Genomic DNA, 19,579 nt, shown 5'->3' on the forward strand with positions numbered 1-19,579 from the left:
TTATGGCCATAGGTGGCCAGAGTGTCACTTTGCACCTCCATCCACCCGCTGCACTGAGCACTCTTCAGCCCTTTTAAATGGTATAACTTTGCACTCCCGCACGCTCCAGCGAGCACCATTCAAGCAACAACTTTGCACTCCAGCTTCGAACATCGGCACAGTCGCAACAAGTAAGGCGACTCTACTTAGAGAAGTCACTCTGCACAGTAACAAGATTTCTTTTGCACAGACAGAAAGGGCTTCATCCGCAAAGGTAAAGCCTGCCAAAAATAGAAACAACTCATTAGTGCTGCTCTCCACGGAAGTCTTTAGTAAAAGGCGAAAGACTTGTACGTTACGAAGAGAAACCAGAGTACGATTATCCGTCACTGCGGGAGCAGGGCATCAGGCTAGTTGGCATAGCCACCTTCCCCATGGTGAGCTTTGCTTGGTTGAGACGTTTGCTCCCCCCCCTTGCTCCTCGGCTGACCAAGTAGGAACAATCGGGCCCTATTCGATGGCTACCTTGTCTTTTACTCTGTGCAAAAGACAAGGCATCCACAAACACCACGGGAACACCGTATTGAGGCTTTGTTCTGACCGCTCATTCGGTGTTGCGTTTCTTTCAAGCAATTCTCCCGGTTAGCCCGCACTCGGCTCGCTCCCAGAGCCGTGTTAAAGTCTACTTCGCATTCACTCTCTCTTCTCAGCAGACTAAATGAAAGTTTCATCTTGGGCTCCCTGAAACGTCCATCCTGCACCGCTGTTTGCTTTTTCACAAGAGCAGAGACGAGCGTACCGTTCCCAGTGGCACTGCAGTACCGGGTCGATGCTTGGAGTGAACGGAGCAAGCTCCTTTTTCAACTCCTATTGCTAAAAATCCATTTAATATGTAGTCCTCGTATAGAGGACATATCAGATATTAAACTGATAAGAACAGATTTTTTTTTAATTTTATTTATTTATTTTTTATTATTACAAAACTTCCAAGAAACATTTAGAACAACATTACAAAACAGTCAAAGTAATGGATTACATGTCCGACATGTCCAACCATACAAACATAAGAAAACAACCACAAACAAACACTACCCGCTCATGAAAATAAAGTCTTCCATCGCTCTCTTGCAGCGTGATACCCGTACTTTTCCTCCTCCATTCTTCTCATGCACCCAATCTCTGCCCTCACCCTTGCCACCACCCGTCCCACCTGCCAGTCCACATTGTTTTTAATCAACGCTGTCCTTGCATCCCACAGCGCCACCAGCGCCACAGAACCAACCATAACAGAAAACCCTCCCTACCTTTCCCCCTTAAACCCAAGCCCAGCATTATCATGTCATACTTTAAAGACCCCAATCTTGGAAAAAAAGAACCAACTCAACCCACACTTTTGTTGCAAACCCACATTCCCAAAACACATGCTCAATTGTCTCATCAGCCCCACACCCCTCCCTTGGGCACAAACTCCCCCGTGTCAACCCGTGTCTATTTAAAACTTCCCTGACTGGCAACCTCCTGTGTAAGGCAAGCCAATTTATATCCCTCGCTCTGTTTGTGAGACCTTTCTGCTGTGTGAAAACCCACCCTTGTTGCCCCACCCCATACACCCCCACCGGCCCCCTTTTTTCCACCAGAGCCCTGTACAGGCGCCGGTGACTGAAGCACAGGTCCCCCTCCTGACACTCTGGGTGCTTTTTCCCCCAGCATACCACCTGCCTATAATACGGGGGTAAGACATCCCCCTTTGGCTTTCTATTGTCCCATGACACCAATCTCCTGAAGGGGAATGACATCCAGTGCCTGAAAATGATGGCCACTTGTCTGTTGCACAGACCTGCACAAAAAGGAAAAGAAAACCACATCCAACTTAAGTGGGATGTCCGGTACACCCCTCCCTCCCATCCGAACTTCCTGGTACATCCACTCCCTTCTCACATATTCATACCCCCCCCCCATACAAAGGAAAAAACATCTCTCATGAAACTTCTCCTATATTGAGGAGGTAAAGAAAAAACATACGCTAGGTATACCAAAAATGGCAAAATATCAGCCTTCAAAACCAGCACTCTACCACTTAAGGAAAGTTGCCGGGATTTCCACAGCCCCATCCACGAACGGGCTGCAGCCAGACGCCTTCCCCAATTTAATTCTGCACTCCCCTCTCCCTGAAACTCTACCCCCAGGACTCTCACTGGGCCCTTGCACTGGGGCAGACCAGCTAGGCCTCCCACCCTACCAGCCCATGGTCCAAAAAACTTAATGGTGGACTTCCCTAAGTTCACCTTGGCCCCCGACACTATCGAAAAACTCTCCACCACTTCCAACAGCCGTGTGACCGACCTCTCTGTTGTAAAAAAAAAGGTCATGTCATCCGCATACTGCATCACTGTCAACTTGTCTGGACCTGCTCCAGGAAGGTGCAGACCCACCACACCCGGGTCCCCCCGCACCACCGAACCCAGCGGCTCCATGTAAGCCACAAAGAGCAGCGGGGAGAGTGGGCATCCCTGCCTCACCCCAGTTCTCTGTGCCACCACTGTACCCAAGTGCCCGTTCACCATAACCCTGCTCCCCACCCCCTTGTACATGATCTCCAACCACTCTATGAAACGGGGCCCGAATCCCATCCTCTCCAAAACTGCAAAAAGAAACCTGTGGTTCACCCTGTCAAACGCTTTCTCCATATCTAACCCCACCAAACTCATATTGATCCCCCGCTCCTCCACCCAATGAATACAGTCCCTCACCAATCCCAGATTCCACTGTATTAGCCTTCCCTCCACTCCACACGTCTGATCCTCATGGATTACATGAGGTAGAGCCTTCCGAAGACGACCAACTAGTACTCGAGCCACAATTTTGTAGTCCACACAGAGCAACGTGATCGGCCTATAGCTTTCCATTCGCTCCCTGTCCCCTTTCTTATACAAGAGAGATATGACCCCCTCCCTCATTGTTTTCCCTAAGCCCCTCCCTTCCAAAACAGATTTAACCACCTCCCACACATCCCTCCCCAAAATCCCCCAAAAAAACAAAAAAAATTCCTTGGGCAGCCCATCAATCCCAGGCACCTTGCCTGATGGCAGCCCCTTCATGGCCTCCTCCACCTCTGCCATGGTCACCGGGCCCTCCATCCCCTCAACTATATCTCCAGGAACCCTTCTCTGCAGAGACCCTAAAAACCTTCCCAGGCCATCCTCACCCACAGCCCCCTCCTCAAAAACTTCCCCAAAAAACAGAGAAGCTACCTCCACCATCTCCAGTGGGTCTGTCACAGAACCCCCACCTTTCCCACGCAGCTGCGGGATACATGCCCTTGCCTGGGCTGTCTTAACCTGCTTGAAAAAGTAAGCACTGCAGCGTTCCCCCAACTCAAACTTCTCCTTTCTACACCGAAATAAAAACACCCTAGCCCTCTCCCTAAAATAAATCCCTAACTTACCCTTTACCGCTTCAACTGCCTCCCTATCCAACGTCTCCCCCTTATTCCCTGCTGTCACCAAAAATTGTAGTCTCCTCTGTAAGTGCACAAACTCCCTTCTCCTCTCCCGTGCTCTCACTGTGCCATATGAGATCGCCAATAGGCGAGTATTGTGTTTTACCCCCTCCCACCAGTCCACCACTGATCCGAAACAAGGCTTAAGCTGTTCCCACACCCCATAATGGAAAGAAAAACTTTTCCGGAAAGCCTTTTCCTTCAAGATTTCACAATTCAGCCTCCAAAACCCCCTCCCAAAAAGGGGTGCCTCCACCTCAAAGGTCACCCGGAGTTGGCCGTGATCTGTGAACCAGAGGGGCGACACTGCAGCATCTTTCACCTCCACCACATTTGGCAAAAAAACAAAATCTATCCTACTGCGTGAACCCCTAGAATTTGACCATGTGAATCCCTCCCCTGACTTATCCACCACCCTGAAACTATCCTGTAAATTAAAGTCCATCACTACATCCCTCAAATAAGGCAAACTAAAATCCCCAATGCCAACAAAAGAGACATTAACCCCCCCCCCCCCCCCCCCCACAACCAAAACCCTGTTGGTAACACAAACATCAGGCAACACCAAAAAAAGATCCCTCCGTCCCTGTGGTTCTGCTGGGGCATAAACAGTGATAAACCGAAAATAGACCCCCCTCCAGTCCGCATCAACCACTAGTACCCTCCCCTGTACCACAGAAAAACTCCCCGACACATGAAAATCCCTATCCCCAAATAAAATACCCACCCCACAAGAGTGAACCCCTCCCACCCCCCACCTTGAAATCCCCCTCTTCCATCCATCAGAGAAGACCCTTACATCTCCACCATCCCTTAAATGAACCTCCTGTAAAAAACAAACCTGGAAAGGGACCTGGGCCAAATAATGAAAAATCCCCCCCCTCTTCCCCTTATCTCTCATCCCCCTCACATTGACTGTTAAAACTGTAAAGGTCCCTTTCAGGCCTTCTCTTTCTCTCCCAGTAGGCCCTCGGAACCACTCCCCACAGACCCCCCCGATCCGTAGACCTCGCACTCCTCAAGGTAGGCCACACTGCTGGGCGACCTGGCCTCAAAAACAGAGCGTGACGAGCTCAGGGCTGCCTCCTCACTCCACCGATCGCTGCCATCACCATCTCCACCGTCTCCTCCTCCGAACTCGCCGCACAATCTGCCCAGGATCCCATCAGCGGCAGACAGTCTCCAAAGCTCACCATGACACTCACACCTTCACGATCACCTCCCAAGTCCGATGGGTCTGCCGCTCCTTCTACGTTGCTCTTCCCTGGGACATCTCGATCTGCCATGAGCCTTTCCCCAGCCGGCGAGGCTGCGGCCGCCTCTGCAATCCGGACAGCAGCCCCCGTCCCAAGGCCCATCTTTGCCTCGTGGACCTCCTGACGCAACTCCACCTGCGGCCTCTGCCTCCGGATCTCCAAACCTCCAGCCACTGTGGCGTATGTGCGGGTACGTTTGGGGAAGTCCCGAAGCAGGTGCCCCGCATCCCCGCACCCATGACAGTGCCGGGGTGCATCACAGGTGGCAGCACCGTGCCCACTTCCCCCACAGTTCCGGCAGCAAACTTGGACGCAGCCCGTCGCCAGGTGTCCAAACCTGCGACATTGTCTGCAAAACAGTGGCTGCCCGGAGTAAAAAAGAAATCTCCTGTCCGCCCCAATTGAAAAGTATGCAGGGGGGTGCTTAAATCCGTCCATGCTGTCTGGATCCTCCCCCAACAGAACCCTGAACTGCCTCCAACCTGTCCAGATCCCAAAACTGTCCCGCAGATATTTCGGCTGCATGTCCACTTTCCTGTACCTCTTGAGGAACCCAGCCACTGCCTCGTCCCCGACGTATGGGTTGTAAACGTGGATAGTCACAATCCTCAAATTTCTCTGGCAAAGAGGCACCACTCTGAACCTGGAAAAGGGCTCCATCTCTGCCTTTTCCTGAAATGTTGCTTGGATCTGATCGTACTGCTGCTGGCTGTTCAATGTGAGATCATATCCCCCATCGGCTGCGTTCCATTGCAAACAGAAAATCTGTGCTGGATCAACTTTCAAACCTGCGACGATGACAGTTCTGACGAACCACTCCCGATCTCCAAAGTGACTTTTCTTGTCTTTTAAAACAAACCTCAAAGAATTTCGCAGACCAGCATAAAATGCTGTCTGGGATGGATGTTTAATGACCATTTTTTCCTCCAAAAAACGATACACCTAAATCATCCAGGCGCCTTACATCGCTTGGCTCTGGTAACTTAAACCACTTACTGCACTTGATCTTAGCCAAAAGGCCGAGAAGCGATAACTGTCCACTGGTTCACATCCGAGGGCCCTTCCTGGAACAATGCGCACTTGTAGCGGTGTTCTTTTTATGGCCATAGGTGGCCAGAGTGTCACTTTGCACCTCCATCCACCCGCTGCACTGAGCACTCTTCAGCCCTTTTAAATGGTATAACTTTGCACTCCCGCACGCTCCAGCGAGCACCATTCAAGCAACAACTTTGCACTCCAGCTTCGAACATCGGCACAGTCGCAACAAGTAAGGCGACTCTACTCAGAGAAGTCACTCTGCACAGTAACAAGATTTCTTTTGCACATACAGAAAGGGCTTCATCCGCAAAGGTAAAGCCTGCCAAAAATAGAAACAACTCATTAGTGCTGCTCTCCACGGAAGTCTTTAGTAAAAGGCGAAAGACTTGTACGTTACGAAGAGAAACCAGAGTACGATTATCCGTCACTGCGGGAGCAGGGCATCAGGCTAGTTGGCATAGCCACCTTCCCCATGGTGAGCTTTGCTTGGATGAGACGTTTGCTCCCCCCCCTTGCTCCTCGGCTGATCAAGTAGGAACAATCGGGCCCTATTCGATGGCTGCCTTGTCTTTTACTCTGTGCAAAAGACAAGGCAGCCACAAACACCACGGGAACACCGTATTGAGGCTTTGTTCTGACCGCTCATTCGGTGTTGCGTTTCTTTCAAGCAATTCTCCCGGTTAGCCCGCACTCGGCTCGCTCCCAGAGCCGTGTTAAAGTCTACTTCGCATTCACACTCTTTTCTCAGCAGATTAAAAGAAAGTTTCATCTTGGGCTCCCTGAAACTTCCATCCTGCACCGCTGTTTGCTTTTTCACAAGAGCAGAGGAGAGCGCACCGTTCCCAGCGGCACTGCAGTACAGGGTCGATGCTTGGAGTGAACGGAGCAAGCTCCTTTTTCAACTCCTATTCCTAAAAATCCATTTAATATGTAGTCCTCGTATAGAGGACATATCAGATATTAAACTGATAAGAACAGATACTACACTTGATCTTAGCCAAAAGGCCGAGAAGCGATAACTGTCCACTGGTTCACGTCCGAGGGCCCTTCCTCGCACAATGCACACTTGTAGCGGTGTTCTTTTTATGGCCATAGGTGGCCAGAGTGTCACTTTGCACCTCCGCTGCACTGAGCACTCTTCAGCCCTTTTAAATGGTATAACTTTGCACTCCCGCACGCTCCAGCGAGCACCATTCAAGCAACAACTTTGCACTCCAGCTTCTAACATTGGCACAGTCGCAACAAGTAAGGCGACTCTACTCAGAGAAGTCACTCTGCACAGTAACAAGATTTCTTTTGCACAGACAGAAAGGGCTTCACCCGCAAAGGTAAAGCCTGCCAAAAATAGAAACAACTCATTAGTGCTGCTCTCCACGGAAGTCTTTAGTAAAAGGCGAAAGACTTGTATGTTATGAAGAGAAACCAGAGTACGATTATCCGTCACTGCGGGAGCAGGGCATCAGGCTAGTTGGCATAGCCACCTTCCCCATGGTGAGCTTTGCTTGGTTGAGATGCTTGCTCACCCCCCTTGCTCCTCGGCTGACCAAGTAGGAACAATCTAGTGTTGGAAACTTTGACTCTTTTGGCTGAATCGGATCATTTATTCTCGAACGAATTGAACGAATCTTTGAACGAATCATTTAGTTCATTTTTCCAGCAGGTGGCGCTGTAACCCTACTGTGGGCGTTGCACAAAATGGCCACGGTTCTAAACACTTAACACTGAAGGAAACATAGTTTGCTTCAGCTGAGCTAACAAAATACAAAATACAATGCCACAAACAATTCAAACCATGTGAAAACCTGGGAAAGCAAATACTAATAATAAGGTGACTCTGTCTGTATCCTCCCTGCCATTGTTGTTTAAAGCCAGACACTGACTCAGTAGCTGTCGTTCAGCCCTGTCACGTGACAGCTGGTAGAGAACAAGTGAATGTAAAACTCACATTGATTTTGACAATTAGTAACACAATTAAGTGAGAAAAAAAGTAACAATAAGTTCCCTAAAATGTTAAATAGTGCATTTATTGTATAACACTATACATATCTACAAGAACCGAAGACCACTAATTAATTATGATTTCATGACAAATGAATGAACATCACAAATCAGACATCATTCATTTCCTCCTTCGTTTCTCAGTCCACAGTAGAGCCCTGTGCGGGACTGTTTTCTTCACCCCGCTCCCGCTGAATTTCTGATCATTATCACTGCAACGTGTGTTACACTCACCGCAAAACTTTGAGAATTTATGCCCGCACAATAAAAGAAATGCATTGATTTTGTGTCTTCTCCCGAAAACACGTCATTTTATAGGCTATTAATAAAGAGATTCACGGACAATTGAGAAACTTCTCCAAATATCACACTTGCCTTGATTTGTCTTTGTGCTGTAAAGACCTTCTTTGAGCTTCCTTTCCACATCATTTATTGACATCCTGTCGCTAGGCTACATCCCGATCTCACAGTGTTTTTAGCCGCCAGCCGCCAGCAGTTGAGTTGTGAACGAATCAATACTGTTTCCTGTGCGAGGAGCCATAACCCGAGGAGTTGACTCGTGAATGAATCAAAACTGTTTCCAGTGCGAGGAGCCATAACCCGAGGAGTTGACTCGTGAACGAATCAAAACTGTTTCCTGTGCGAGGAGCCATAACCCGAGGAGTTGACTCGTGAACGAATCAAAACTGTTTCCTGTGCGAGGAACGAATCAAAACTGTTTCCTGTCCTGCTGACTGAGCTTATGCAGCTGCCGCCTGCCATGTTGCGAGAGAGGGTACTGCATGGAAATTAATTAATCATTTCTGTTTCCTGTCGTGCTGACTGAGTTTATGCAGCAACCGCCTGTCATATGGGGAGGAAGGGTACTGCGTGAAAACGAACGAATCACTCACTGAGACTACTCGTTACTCCCGAGTCATATAAACGATTAGTAAATAATGAACGAATCGTTCGCGAACGACACATCACTAGTGTGCCACCGATTTTATTAATCGACTGCATTGGGTGGAATGACAAAATGCTGGCAAAGGGAAGCAGAATAAAAAAGTAAACTGACATGGGAGGATATTTATACTTTTTGGAGGCCATAATGGATGCCTCGTGCTGGCACTGTCTCGATCAGTACAGTGCTTTGGATAACAGATTGATGCTATTTTCACAATCTGATTTGGGCTTCATAGCTTTCCCTTATTTAGGGTCTTTAAAAAAATAGTTTTTAATTGACTCAAATTGTGTATTTAAATACAGATTTCATCAAGTATTATTTCGTTGTTTTCACACTCAAGTGGTTCAATCCGCGAATGATAGTTCATATCAATATAACAATATGTCAGAATGATCTCATATGTTAAACAGCAGCGTTTGATCTGCCAAAGAAGATAATAATATCATAAGCCCATCATATTGTTGCCTGTGTGTAGTTTATACTGGCTAAAACATCCCTGGGAATCATTAGAAGTTGATGTTAGATTGTATCAGCTATAGGATCAGACCTACCTCGGACCTGACCATTACAACCAAACTTTCAACGTACTCTAACCTTATCCACCAATCACAGCGGAGGATTTTTCCCACTCTTCCGAGTGTCCGATGCAGTCAGGCGCTGGTGGTTCTAGCCATTATTAGCCAATAAAAAATCAGAAAACCAATTTAGGTCCGCCCTTGCAAAAATACGACTGGTTTAACGTTAAGTCGTAATGGCCTTATGGGTGGAGTCTGTTGTACTACGTTTTGTTCCGTCTAGCGGATACAAGACTTCAGTGTCTGTCCCTGTAGTAAAGAGGAGAACTACAGACTGCTTTCTGTAACGTTACAGCTGTCTGCTGGTGAGTGAGATATGGTGCATCTGTTTAACGTGTGCTTGACATCATTTTATATCCATGTCTGCTTTATATTAATGTAAACAGCGTTTTGTAGAGGAGCAGTTTTGTAGTTGCAGTTATATAACGATGCTGTTTAAAGTAGCAAGAGATATAACCCCACGTTGAATACATCATTTGAATGTGGTTATTGTTCATGTTTTCCATAAAATGGAATATATATATATATATATATATATATATATATTTTCCCGTTACGTAACCAGAAGTTGCTCCCCTCCTTCATTTTTTTTATCCCTCCGAAGAGAAGAACCTCTTTGTGACTGTTAGGACTAAACAAGGAAGCAGAGGCAGGTTTTGTTTCTTATCGTCATAATTCTGTGGTCGGTGCAACTTTAGTGTGAAGATGTCTGGCCGCTTTGTATTACCTCTGCTGCCCAAGTGCTGTGGGAACATAAATCAGTTTACATTGTGGGGCTACGCCCCCCTCTGCAAGATAGAGTGAAGAATAAATCTCTCTATTTATGATATCAATCATAGAATGTGAAGAAAGACAGGTTAAAGGTGAATTCAAGATAAGCGCATCGACAGGGTTAAATAATAAGTAACTGTGGTCATGGTTAAGGTGTCCGAGAAATTCATGTAAGCCAGTGTAAAATCCTGTGTAGTGATGGATTCACATCCTGTTTGGAACCTCCAAAAACATGCTCTCAATTCCCCCAAGGATCACATAATCTGATAAGAAATGTCAGCCTTGTGAAACAAACCGCATGGTTGACACATGGCACATGGCCAATGTTTTATGTGGTACCCACAAATACTCAACACTAAGGTTGTTAAGAAGTAGGAAGGTGATTCATTTGGAGTGTTTGCTGGTGCCATTATTTGCTACTTGTACACTTAATGAATGTTACACGGTGTTCACTGACTTGGAGGTGTGCAAAGTACAGCACAGTACTGCATAACAGATCATACCTGATAACCTGATCCCTCACCAGAGTTGGTGCAGTGACCATGGAGGCCGCCAGGAGACGAACCCAGCACAGTGCCAATGGGAAATCTTCCCAACCGGTGGAGCAGTCAGCGCAGTGGGGGAGGGCATGGTGAGTTGATGTCATTTCACAGGTTGCTAAGGTTTATCCTCATTGGGAAAAAAAAAACCTGAAGTTCCATCAGAGTTAATCACTTTTCCATTTTTTACACTTATTGCCAGTCCACAATACGGCATTTCCAAAATCAAATATGTTATTTTGGGATAATTTGAGCAGTATTATTTAATTCCTGTTCTCTCATAACCTGTATTTTATTACATCCCCATAAATCTGTTGTCATTTACATGTGTTTCTGTGTCCATTATAAGACAACAGGTCAAGTGTGAAATAGTGACTGAACTGTGGTCCAATAAGACGACATTATCCTTCCAATCATTTTGTAACCGACTCATTGTCAGACAGAAATCACTGACTTTTCTCAAATTTACATTTGAAATGAGCACTCAGAGAAGTCTTTTGACATGCTGCTGACCGAACAGGGCAGACAGAGAGAGGTGTGTGAGCAAAGGCTTGTGGTTGGGCTTTTTTTTTTTTTTTCTTAGGAAAATTTAAATAAAATCTTGCGACTAAATCGGCAACAAAATGATCAGCCGGTCGAGGCGGATGGCCACCCTTCCTGAGTCTGGTTCTGCCGGAGGTTTCTTCCTGTTAAAAGGGAGTCGTCACAGTCTCTTTCCACAGTCGCCTCGTGCACACTCAGGACCGGAGATTGGACCGAAGAGAAGTTTCGGTGCAATCTGTTGGTTTCCTTAGCCAGGAAATTGTTTTAGAATTGGCTCTGTATGAATGAATTGGATTATTTCGAATTTGATTAATTGGATTTGATTGGATCATGATTAAAGTGAATTGGACTCTAATTGGCTTGGATGGGACTGTATCATTTAAGTGCCTTGAGATGACATTCGTTTTGATTTGGCGCTATATGAATAAAACTGAATTGAATTTTGAGCAAGTCTGCAGTGAGGCGTGTTTCTCTTTGGGTTTGGCAGACAGTGCTGTACGTCTGCAGTAATTCTAGAGTAGAATGCAGCCTTTAAAACTCTGTCATTGGTATTCTTTGTTGAATCATGACATTTCTTGGCTTGTTATTGCTGGAAAATGGAGGACCAGTACAAGTCAAAAGACTGGACATTCATTCAAAATGAGTGGCTAAGGGTGTGCTGTAGTTGTGTGACTACTTGCTGTTTTGGTGAAACTTTGTTCCAGGGTCCTGGTGCTGTGTGTCTCATGTAGATGAAAAAGCATAGTGGACAGCTTACGTGTTATGATGGTTATAGGGAATGATTTTCAGTTAGTTTGGGCAGTCGTATATTACTGCTGGGCAACCTTCAGGTCTTCAGTTTTCAAGCCACACCAACCGTTCATTACACAAAACTGTGTATTTATGGTAATTATTTACAGAACTTTATGCAATTACAGCATACTCTGGTTTAGTAACTTATCTTGAGTCCAATACACTTGTGTGGTTCAAAGCCAACGCGCCCATTTTGACAGTGTAAAATGGAAAAGTTTGCGTAACAGCGGTGTTCAGATGTTGCAGTGGTTATTCTCTCGAAGTGCACAACTGGACCTATGTGAGACAACACAACACTGTCGAAACGCATGCACTGGGTGCACATGCTGAAGTATTTCTTACTCAAGAAAAATTTGATAGTTAGTGAGGAATTTATCAGCAACGTTCGTGTTTTTCTGGGCCGTTTAATGTTGTTTTGTAGAATGCTGTGTTACATCATACTTTCCCTTATTTGATTTTCTGCTGTAGTCATCTTTCACACTGTTTATAAGAGAAGCATGACTGTGAATAATGTTCCCAACCACAGCAGGAATTTGCTGTCATGCACTGCCCTGTATTTGTTTGTTAATCTCATCCATTCTCAGGGAGGTGGACTGGTTTTCCCTCATCAGTGTGATCTGCCTCCTCTGCTTTGCCCCCTTCATTGTCTTCTACTTTGTGATGGCCTGCGATCAGTACCAGTGCTCCGTCAGCCAGCCTCTGGTCGAGTTGTACCGAGGGGAGACAACGCTACTCTCCATCTGGGCCCGGGCCCCCTCCTTCACGTGGGCAGCTGCTAAGATATATGCCGTCTGGGTGGGCTTCCAAGTAAGAAAGAGCAGTGCAACTCACAGAAACTGTTCTTAAACAGACTTAAGTTAAACGGACTGTCTTGTCCTTTAGGTGTTCCTCTATATGTGTGTTCCTGATATTACCCACAAGTTTATTCCTGGCTATGTTGGTGGAGTGCAGGACGGAGCGCGAACTCCTGCTGGTATTTGAAATACACATTCCTCTGCTCATCAGACATTTTTATTCCATTTATTGCTTTTTGAGTGATCGAATTTTGCAACTTTATTCCTCTTTAAAACAACAAAGTTGTATGTTTCTAATATTTCCTAAACTTGTTTTTTGCTTCTGTTTACAAGGTCTTATTAAAAAGTATGAGATCAATGGGCTGCAGTGTTGGTTAATCACTCATGCTGTGTGGTTTGCCAACGCCCATTATTTTCACTGGTTTTCTCCCACCATCATCTTCGACAACTGGATCCCTCTGATGTGGTGCACCAACATCCTGGGCTACGCTGTGTCCACTTTTGCTTTCATAAAGGCGTACCTGTTCCCCACCAGTTCTGAAGACTGGTGAGTACTGCTCCTCGTGTTACAGGATGGCTTAACCAAACTGCACAGTTATCATAATTGCAAAGTGAATTTGTGTTATCCGTGTGAGAACTTTTTTTTTCTCACCTTTTTGGGATTGTACAGCAAGTTCACAGGAAACGTCTTCTATAACTACATGATGGGAATCGAGTTCAACCCACGCATCGGCGATTGGTTTGACTTCAAGCTTTTCTTCAACGGCAGACCTGGCATTGTCGCCTGGACTCTGATCAATCTGTCTTATATGGCCAAGCAGCAAGAACTGTATGGCCACATCACCAACTCCATGATTCTGGTTAATGTGCTGCAGGTAAGGTGGGAAGATTGATGTTTTTTAGAGTTTCAGATAACTGAAGTGCTGTTAAAATAGTTAATAGTTAATAAACTTAAATCATGTCTCACGCAACAAAACACATGTACAGCGATTTCAAAAGTTTTGAGTGAAAATTGTGTTAATTGCAGATTGATTGGTGCTGATATTTAACAGCAGAATGTAATAGCAGTTTTTAAAAGAATTTGATCATTGTGAGCATCTTTATGTTCAGTGAGACTTTTTCAGCTGTTCCCACTCTGGGCTTTGGCTTGAAAGTACCTGAAGAAGCCAGTAACAGCACACTGCATGTTGAGAATATACAGAGCTGTAAAGCTGTCTCTTTCCCTTGTGGACAGTTTGGTCAACTAAACAGTTTGCCCCGTGTTTTGGTCTTTGAAACCATCACTAAACGGATTCCCCTCCCATGCTTGTATCCTGGGACAGGGAGAGTGGTGAAGTTAAATGGCCTATTTGAGTTATTACTGGTTAGACTTTCACTGTGCATGTAAATCGAATGTGTGTGACAATAAGATGGGAGATTTCTGGGATATCTGGCATTGATGAGCTAAATTATCAGTTCAGGAACTTTGTTTTTCATCAGCAATTTCCTCCTAAGGGAAGGCCACAGCAATGTTTTTTGGTTAGTTTTTTTTCTCCCTTTGCATGACGATATTGCCTCACTTCTTCATGTTTTTGCCTTTTTGATGAAGTTGATTCACGAACCGTTGCCTGTTCTTACGCTACGTAATAAGTCTGAGGCTCCATTTCTGAAATGTGTACCTTCAGTATCAGTGACGCTATCTCTAATTACTGATTTCTCCACTTCCTTCTTCTTCTTCATGACCCTCTGACCAGTACTCTTCTTCTACGTTCCTTTTGTAACGGGCGTTCATTTAGATATAAACGGTTCTGTCTAAGATGTTGAAAGCATGTCGATTCATTTTGCAGATCAGTTAGATAGTAACTGAAATGTAGAATCTAATGATATAATCATTGTTTCGTCGTAGTTATTCTTACACACGTCCCTTTTACTGAATGTTTCTGTTTGTTTTATGCACTGTAGTTGTCTTTTTATTTATTTTTTATTGGCCCCTGTTACAGTAGTTTAATTATACCACTAAGCTGTTAAGTTTGTAGAAAGTAATGACTCAACACTGCTTGAGTTTTTCTTCCCAACTCATGGCATTGCAGCTTTACTGATGGTAAATGTAACACCACATGGCCAACTGAGCATCATTCAGCAAACATTGAACAGCTCATTTTAATCGAGCGTTCACAGCGTGTTGTCTCATGTTCACACTATTGGCTTCTGCAAACTCAGACTTTATGCAACACGGCCGCTTGCTAACAGTCAACACTGCAGGCACGGTCGTTTCCAGCATTTTCTAGGACAGTCCTTCATCACTTTGGAGAGTTTTGTTTGGTGAAACATTTGTGTCATACCAACAGCAGAGGGGCGTTCTTTTCTTTATGGGCGTGGCTTGATGTTTGTGTTGATCATGCTGCTGGCTGTTAACAGTGGGGCTGATTTTAACTGACTACTTATTTTTATTCAAGGAAATATGCCAAGAAAATAGTCTCTTAACTAATTATAATATCAGCCAAACTTTGAACGTATTTTGAATCCCTAAAAAATCCACAAATATGATTCTGTCTGCAGTTTCGGAGGAGCAAAATGCCCTTCAGCCATGTGGGTTTGATGTGTTGTGGTACACAGTTACTGCAGCAACTTCCACATCAGTATAAAGAACATTTTCAGTTTTCATCAAGTTGCTTTTTTCTATCTGTGAACAATGCTTTACAAACCATCTTCTTTGTTGTCTGATCAATTTTAGTCTGCATGATTATGCTTTGAATAAATCTGCTATTCATGTTAAATGTTACACCTTTGAAGTGTAGAATGAGAGCTAAGGACAGAGGCTGGATTAGTTACAATAATAATGTGTGTTATCCAGTGCATAACAGGACCCTCTGTGTCATCTTGTAGGGTATTTACGTGTTGGATTTCTTCTGGAATGAGGCATGGTACCTGAAGACCATTGATATCTGCCACGACCACTTCGGATGGTATCTTGGCTGGGGGGATTGTGTCTGGCTGCCATACTTATACACACTGCAGGTAACAGACATGAAGTCTATATAATGCAAAATCTGTTGAGTTTGTTGCAAATAACTAAGATTGCCTATTGAAATAAAGATAAAGCTGAAATAAATCAATCCATATGTTATAAAATGAGGGTTGTGTCAGGAAGGGCGTCCGGCGTAAAACGTGTGGCGACCCCTGATAAAGGGAGAGGCCGAAAGAAGAAGAGGAAGAATACGTTAAAAAACATTCCAACTAAATTTCAAATCTAAATACAAGATTATGTCCCTCATTTAGAACTGCAGTGCCAGTTAGCACACTAACACATAATGAAATAAACAGAATAATCAGGTAATGAATGAAGACATTTAAGTTTTATTCATTCTGCTTGTTGTTTTCAGGGCCTGTACCTGGTTTACCACCCCGTCCAGCTCTCTGACACTCAGGCCCTTGCTGTCCCGGTACTTGGCCTTGTTGGGTATTACATTTTCCGCTCCACCAACCACCAGAAGGATCTGTTCCGTCGCACAGAGGGCTCCTGCACCATCTGGGGCCGCAAGCCGACCTATATCGAGTGCTCGTACCTCTCTGCTGATGGTGGCATTCACCATAGCAAGCTCCTGACCTCGGGATTCTGGGGAGTGGCCAGGCACTTAAACTACACCGGTGACCTAATGGGCTCCTTAGCCTACTGTGCTGCCTGTGGTTTTGGTCACTTACTTCCATACTTCTACATTGTTTACATGACCATCCTGCTGGTTCACCGCTGTGTTCGTGACGAACATCGCTGTAGCAGCAAGTATGGCAAAGACTGGAAGCGTTACACTGATGCCGTGCCTTACCGGCTGATTCCTGGAGTCTTCTAGAGAGGGAAAGAGGAGGGAGAAAAGTGGGAAGGACAGGGAGCAGAAAAATATAGTTTTGTTTTTTTTAATGATGAAATGGAAACTGGTTAGTAAGATGAACATGGTTTATGTATATCAAGAACGCACCCCATGGAACACTCTACGCTTTATTTCATAAATCATCTGTGTTCTACGTGCAGACTGCTGTGCATCCGTGCAGAAACAATGGGTTTGTTGTCATTCTCTGCCTCAGTGAAGGCAGTTTGATACACTGTTTTGCTTTCTTAAAGTTGTGACAATTCACCTTAGCTAAGCTAGTTTTCAAAAACAGTGCAAGACACTGGTGGTATATCTGGCATTAGGAAGACCAAACACTTAATCCAGTTCAAGCCAAAATGAGGCAACACAGAGCGAGTCCCTCACTGCACTTAACATCTGTTTTTATTTTAAACAATACTGTGACACTCCCACAATTTTGTATGGGATACATGTCATCTTGAGTAATGAAATGGTTCTTCATGTTATACCCCCTTAACCAAAAATATATCCAGTTATGGTTTCTTTATTAAGAATACACATGGTTACATTTTCCATTATTCTTACTGGAACATCTGTGGCTTTGAATATGTCACTTAACACTAATTCTAATCTTTAGACTATATAACCTATGGTGATATTTGTGTTCAGAAATGGTGACATATTACTCATTAACAGTGGCTGTCATGTTTTATTTTTAATTTTTTTGTTGCTGCTATTTGGTTTATTGGACCAAATCTGATTATTCATTTTTAGCCGCAGAGACTCTGGTTATGTGTTGCTGGATCTTTTGAGACCCATATATCAGCCTTAAAAATGTCAGGTTTGAGATCAGATCACTGATCTCTACATGGTTTTGTTGTGAATAAAAAAAAACATCTTTTTATCTGTGTACTTCCTCATACCAAAGGTATATTTTTATAGCAATAAGCTATGAAACAAAATAAATATTCATTTATTCTGATGAATATCCTTTTTACTGACTGCCTGTGCCACTTTAGAAAAAACAGTTTAGATCTCAAAAACAGAAATCCTGAACAAACTTAATTGCGCTGATATTTAAAAAAAATCTTTTGTATATTTGTAGATATGAAGTTCAAAGAAACCAATTGGGCTGCATGGTGGTGTAGTGGTTAGCACCGTCCTTCACAGTTAGAGGGTTCCTGGTTTGCCCTGTGCATGTGTGGGTTCTCTATGGCTACTTTTTGGTTCAAAAACGTGCACTTCAGGTTAATTGGTGACTCAAACTAGCAAATTGTCTGAGTGTGAGCATGCATGGTTGTGTGTCACGTTTGTCTCTGTGGCCCCATGATGGACTGGCGACCTGTCCAAGGGTGTTCCCCGTCTCTCATCCAGTGACAGCTGGGATAGGCTCCAAACCCTGAATTGGATTAAGTGGGTATAGAAAATGGATGGAGAAACTAATCGGACATACAGCTCTAAACTGTCGGGATAATTTTGTAATAGTCTGCCCAGTCTGATGTAATTTTCTACATAACCACTAGAGGGGAGCGGATTACAGCTAATCCCAGTGGTCCTCTGCAAAGGGCAGTGAAAGACTTGTCTTTAACTTTGGGTTGTCTTGCTTATAATGAATATATTCAAAAACTTTAATATTACAGTCACTTGAGTGAATTCACACATGCACTTAGCAGGCAGCCAAAACTGATGTCAAACAGCTCAATAACTAACAATGTTGAATATTTCCTGTCTCTGAACTTTTTTTGTCACAGAACTAAAGAGCTGCCTGAGCTAATTCATCAAATTTGTGGAGAATTACTATGAATAAAATTTCAATGGACATTAAACTATTTGTTTAATTCACATTATTCAGATTGGTCAGACTAACCAGTAGTGACAGAAATCCCACAATACGCTGAATAATAATTTGTATCTTATTCCTCCTCAGTTCCCGACTGATAACACTTTCACAGAACTGCTGTCTCCAAGGTCAAAAGTTTAACACAGATGAGGAGTGTTTAAGTGCTCAAGAAATTAAATTCAAGCGTCTTAATTGGTCACATCTGAGTCCATTCCAGTTTATATAACTATAAGCCACACAAGAGAACTATTAAATTAGCATGGAGAGTAGCTTTATCAACACCACAGTTGGGATATTCAGTAAAAAAATCAAACATCCAAAATGTATTTTCCATAACATATGAAGGCATATCAATTTATGATTTGACAGCTTGCATTCAAGTATAAAGTGATCCTACCCATCATACCTCAGGGCTTATTTTGCAACCTAAGCACATCAGAGGCCTGTTTCCTGAACCTCACCATCAGCAGGTCTCCTCTCAGCGTAATGATACACGTTATGGATGGAAATCGGTTATGGTAACGGAAGACTCATTGATCCCTTTTGCCTTTGTTCAAAGCTGAAGCAATTTTCACCTGATTCATCACAATGCATCACATGGAACCAAATTACCTTTGAGTCTTGTTTCAGGCTGACATATTCTTAGATTACCCCTGAAAGCGAGTGTTGCACCATACTGAAGGAGCTCCATTGTGTGATGGCTGGGTTCATTCATTACCAAGTTAACAAATAGCTCCCAGTGTAAGAAATGGAAATCTGAAGAATGGGATGATCCTTTCGTGATGACACTAAAAGCTTGACTATTGAATTTGGGAGAGGGGATCATGCACCCATCTATATAAATGTCCAGTATATTCAGTACCTATATTGTTGAAGCCCACTTTTTGCAGCTGTACATTCCTCTTCACTGAGGGCCAAGTGGGGGTCATGGAGTGGGAAGAAACTCTAGCAAAGTGGGGCGTGCGAGTGAGTGGCAGACATAATGAGAGGCAAAGACAGAGAGGGAGTAGTTCACTGACTCACAGAAGGCACAATGGGATACTTGGATCTGGTGGCACTCCTCAACAAAAGTTGTCTTGATTTCCCAAGAGGCCAAATTAGTTTTTATTGGAAGTTTGTGGGGGTCAGAGACATGTGGGCGAGTCGTAAGCTAGGAGGAAAGAGGCACCACAGAGGGAGGAAACT

At 44.3% G+C, this 19,579-nt stretch overlaps 1 protein-coding gene, 4 non-coding genes and 1 pseudogene across 5 annotated transcripts; 1 reads left to right on the plus strand and 5 right to left on the minus strand.

The window, feature by feature from the left end:
• Positions 1-242: 242 nt before the first annotated feature.
• On the minus strand, positions 243-356 carry LOC140302566 (U5 spliceosomal RNA). The gene has a single exon (XR_011915024.1). It is a non-coding gene; the product is annotated as a U5 spliceosomal RNA (small nuclear RNA).
• Positions 357-767: 411 nt separating this feature from the next.
• Positions 768-976, minus strand: LOC140302589 (U2 spliceosomal RNA; annotated as a pseudogene).
• Positions 977-6,073: 5,097 nt separating this feature from the next.
• On the minus strand, positions 6,074-6,187 carry LOC140302567 (U5 spliceosomal RNA). Its single transcript, XR_011915025.1, has one exon. It is a non-coding gene; the product is annotated as a U5 spliceosomal RNA (small nuclear RNA).
• Positions 6,188-6,598: 411 nt separating this feature from the next.
• On the minus strand, positions 6,599-6,789 carry LOC140302632 (U2 spliceosomal RNA). Its single transcript, XR_011915084.1, has one exon. It is a non-coding gene; the product is annotated as a U2 spliceosomal RNA (small nuclear RNA).
• Positions 6,790-7,089: 300 nt separating this feature from the next.
• LOC140302563 (U5 spliceosomal RNA) lies at positions 7,090-7,203 on the minus strand. Its single transcript, XR_011915022.1, has one exon. It is a non-coding gene; the product is annotated as a U5 spliceosomal RNA (small nuclear RNA).
• Positions 7,204-9,500: 2,297 nt separating this feature from the next.
• On the plus strand, positions 9,501-17,479 carry dhcr7 (7-dehydrocholesterol reductase). Its single transcript, XM_072380991.1, has 8 exons — positions 9,501-9,596; positions 10,589-10,693; positions 12,521-12,743; positions 12,819-12,909; positions 13,064-13,277; positions 13,401-13,605; positions 15,596-15,727; positions 16,093-17,479. Exons 2-8 carry the CDS (start codon positions 10,605-10,607, stop codon positions 16,555-16,557), a joined length of 1,419 nt encoding a protein of 472 aa, XP_072237092.1. The 5' UTR covers positions 9,501-9,596; positions 10,589-10,604; the 3' UTR covers positions 16,558-17,479.
• The last annotated feature ends 2,100 nt before the right edge of the window (positions 17,480-19,579 follow it).

The sequence above is a fragment of the Leuresthes tenuis genome, unplaced genomic scaffold, assembly GCF_036924035.1.
Source record: "Leuresthes tenuis unplaced genomic scaffold, fLeuTen1.0.hap1 SCAF_2, whole genome shotgun sequence".
NCBI lineage: Eukaryota > Metazoa > Chordata > Actinopteri > Atheriniformes > Atherinopsidae > Leuresthes > Leuresthes tenuis.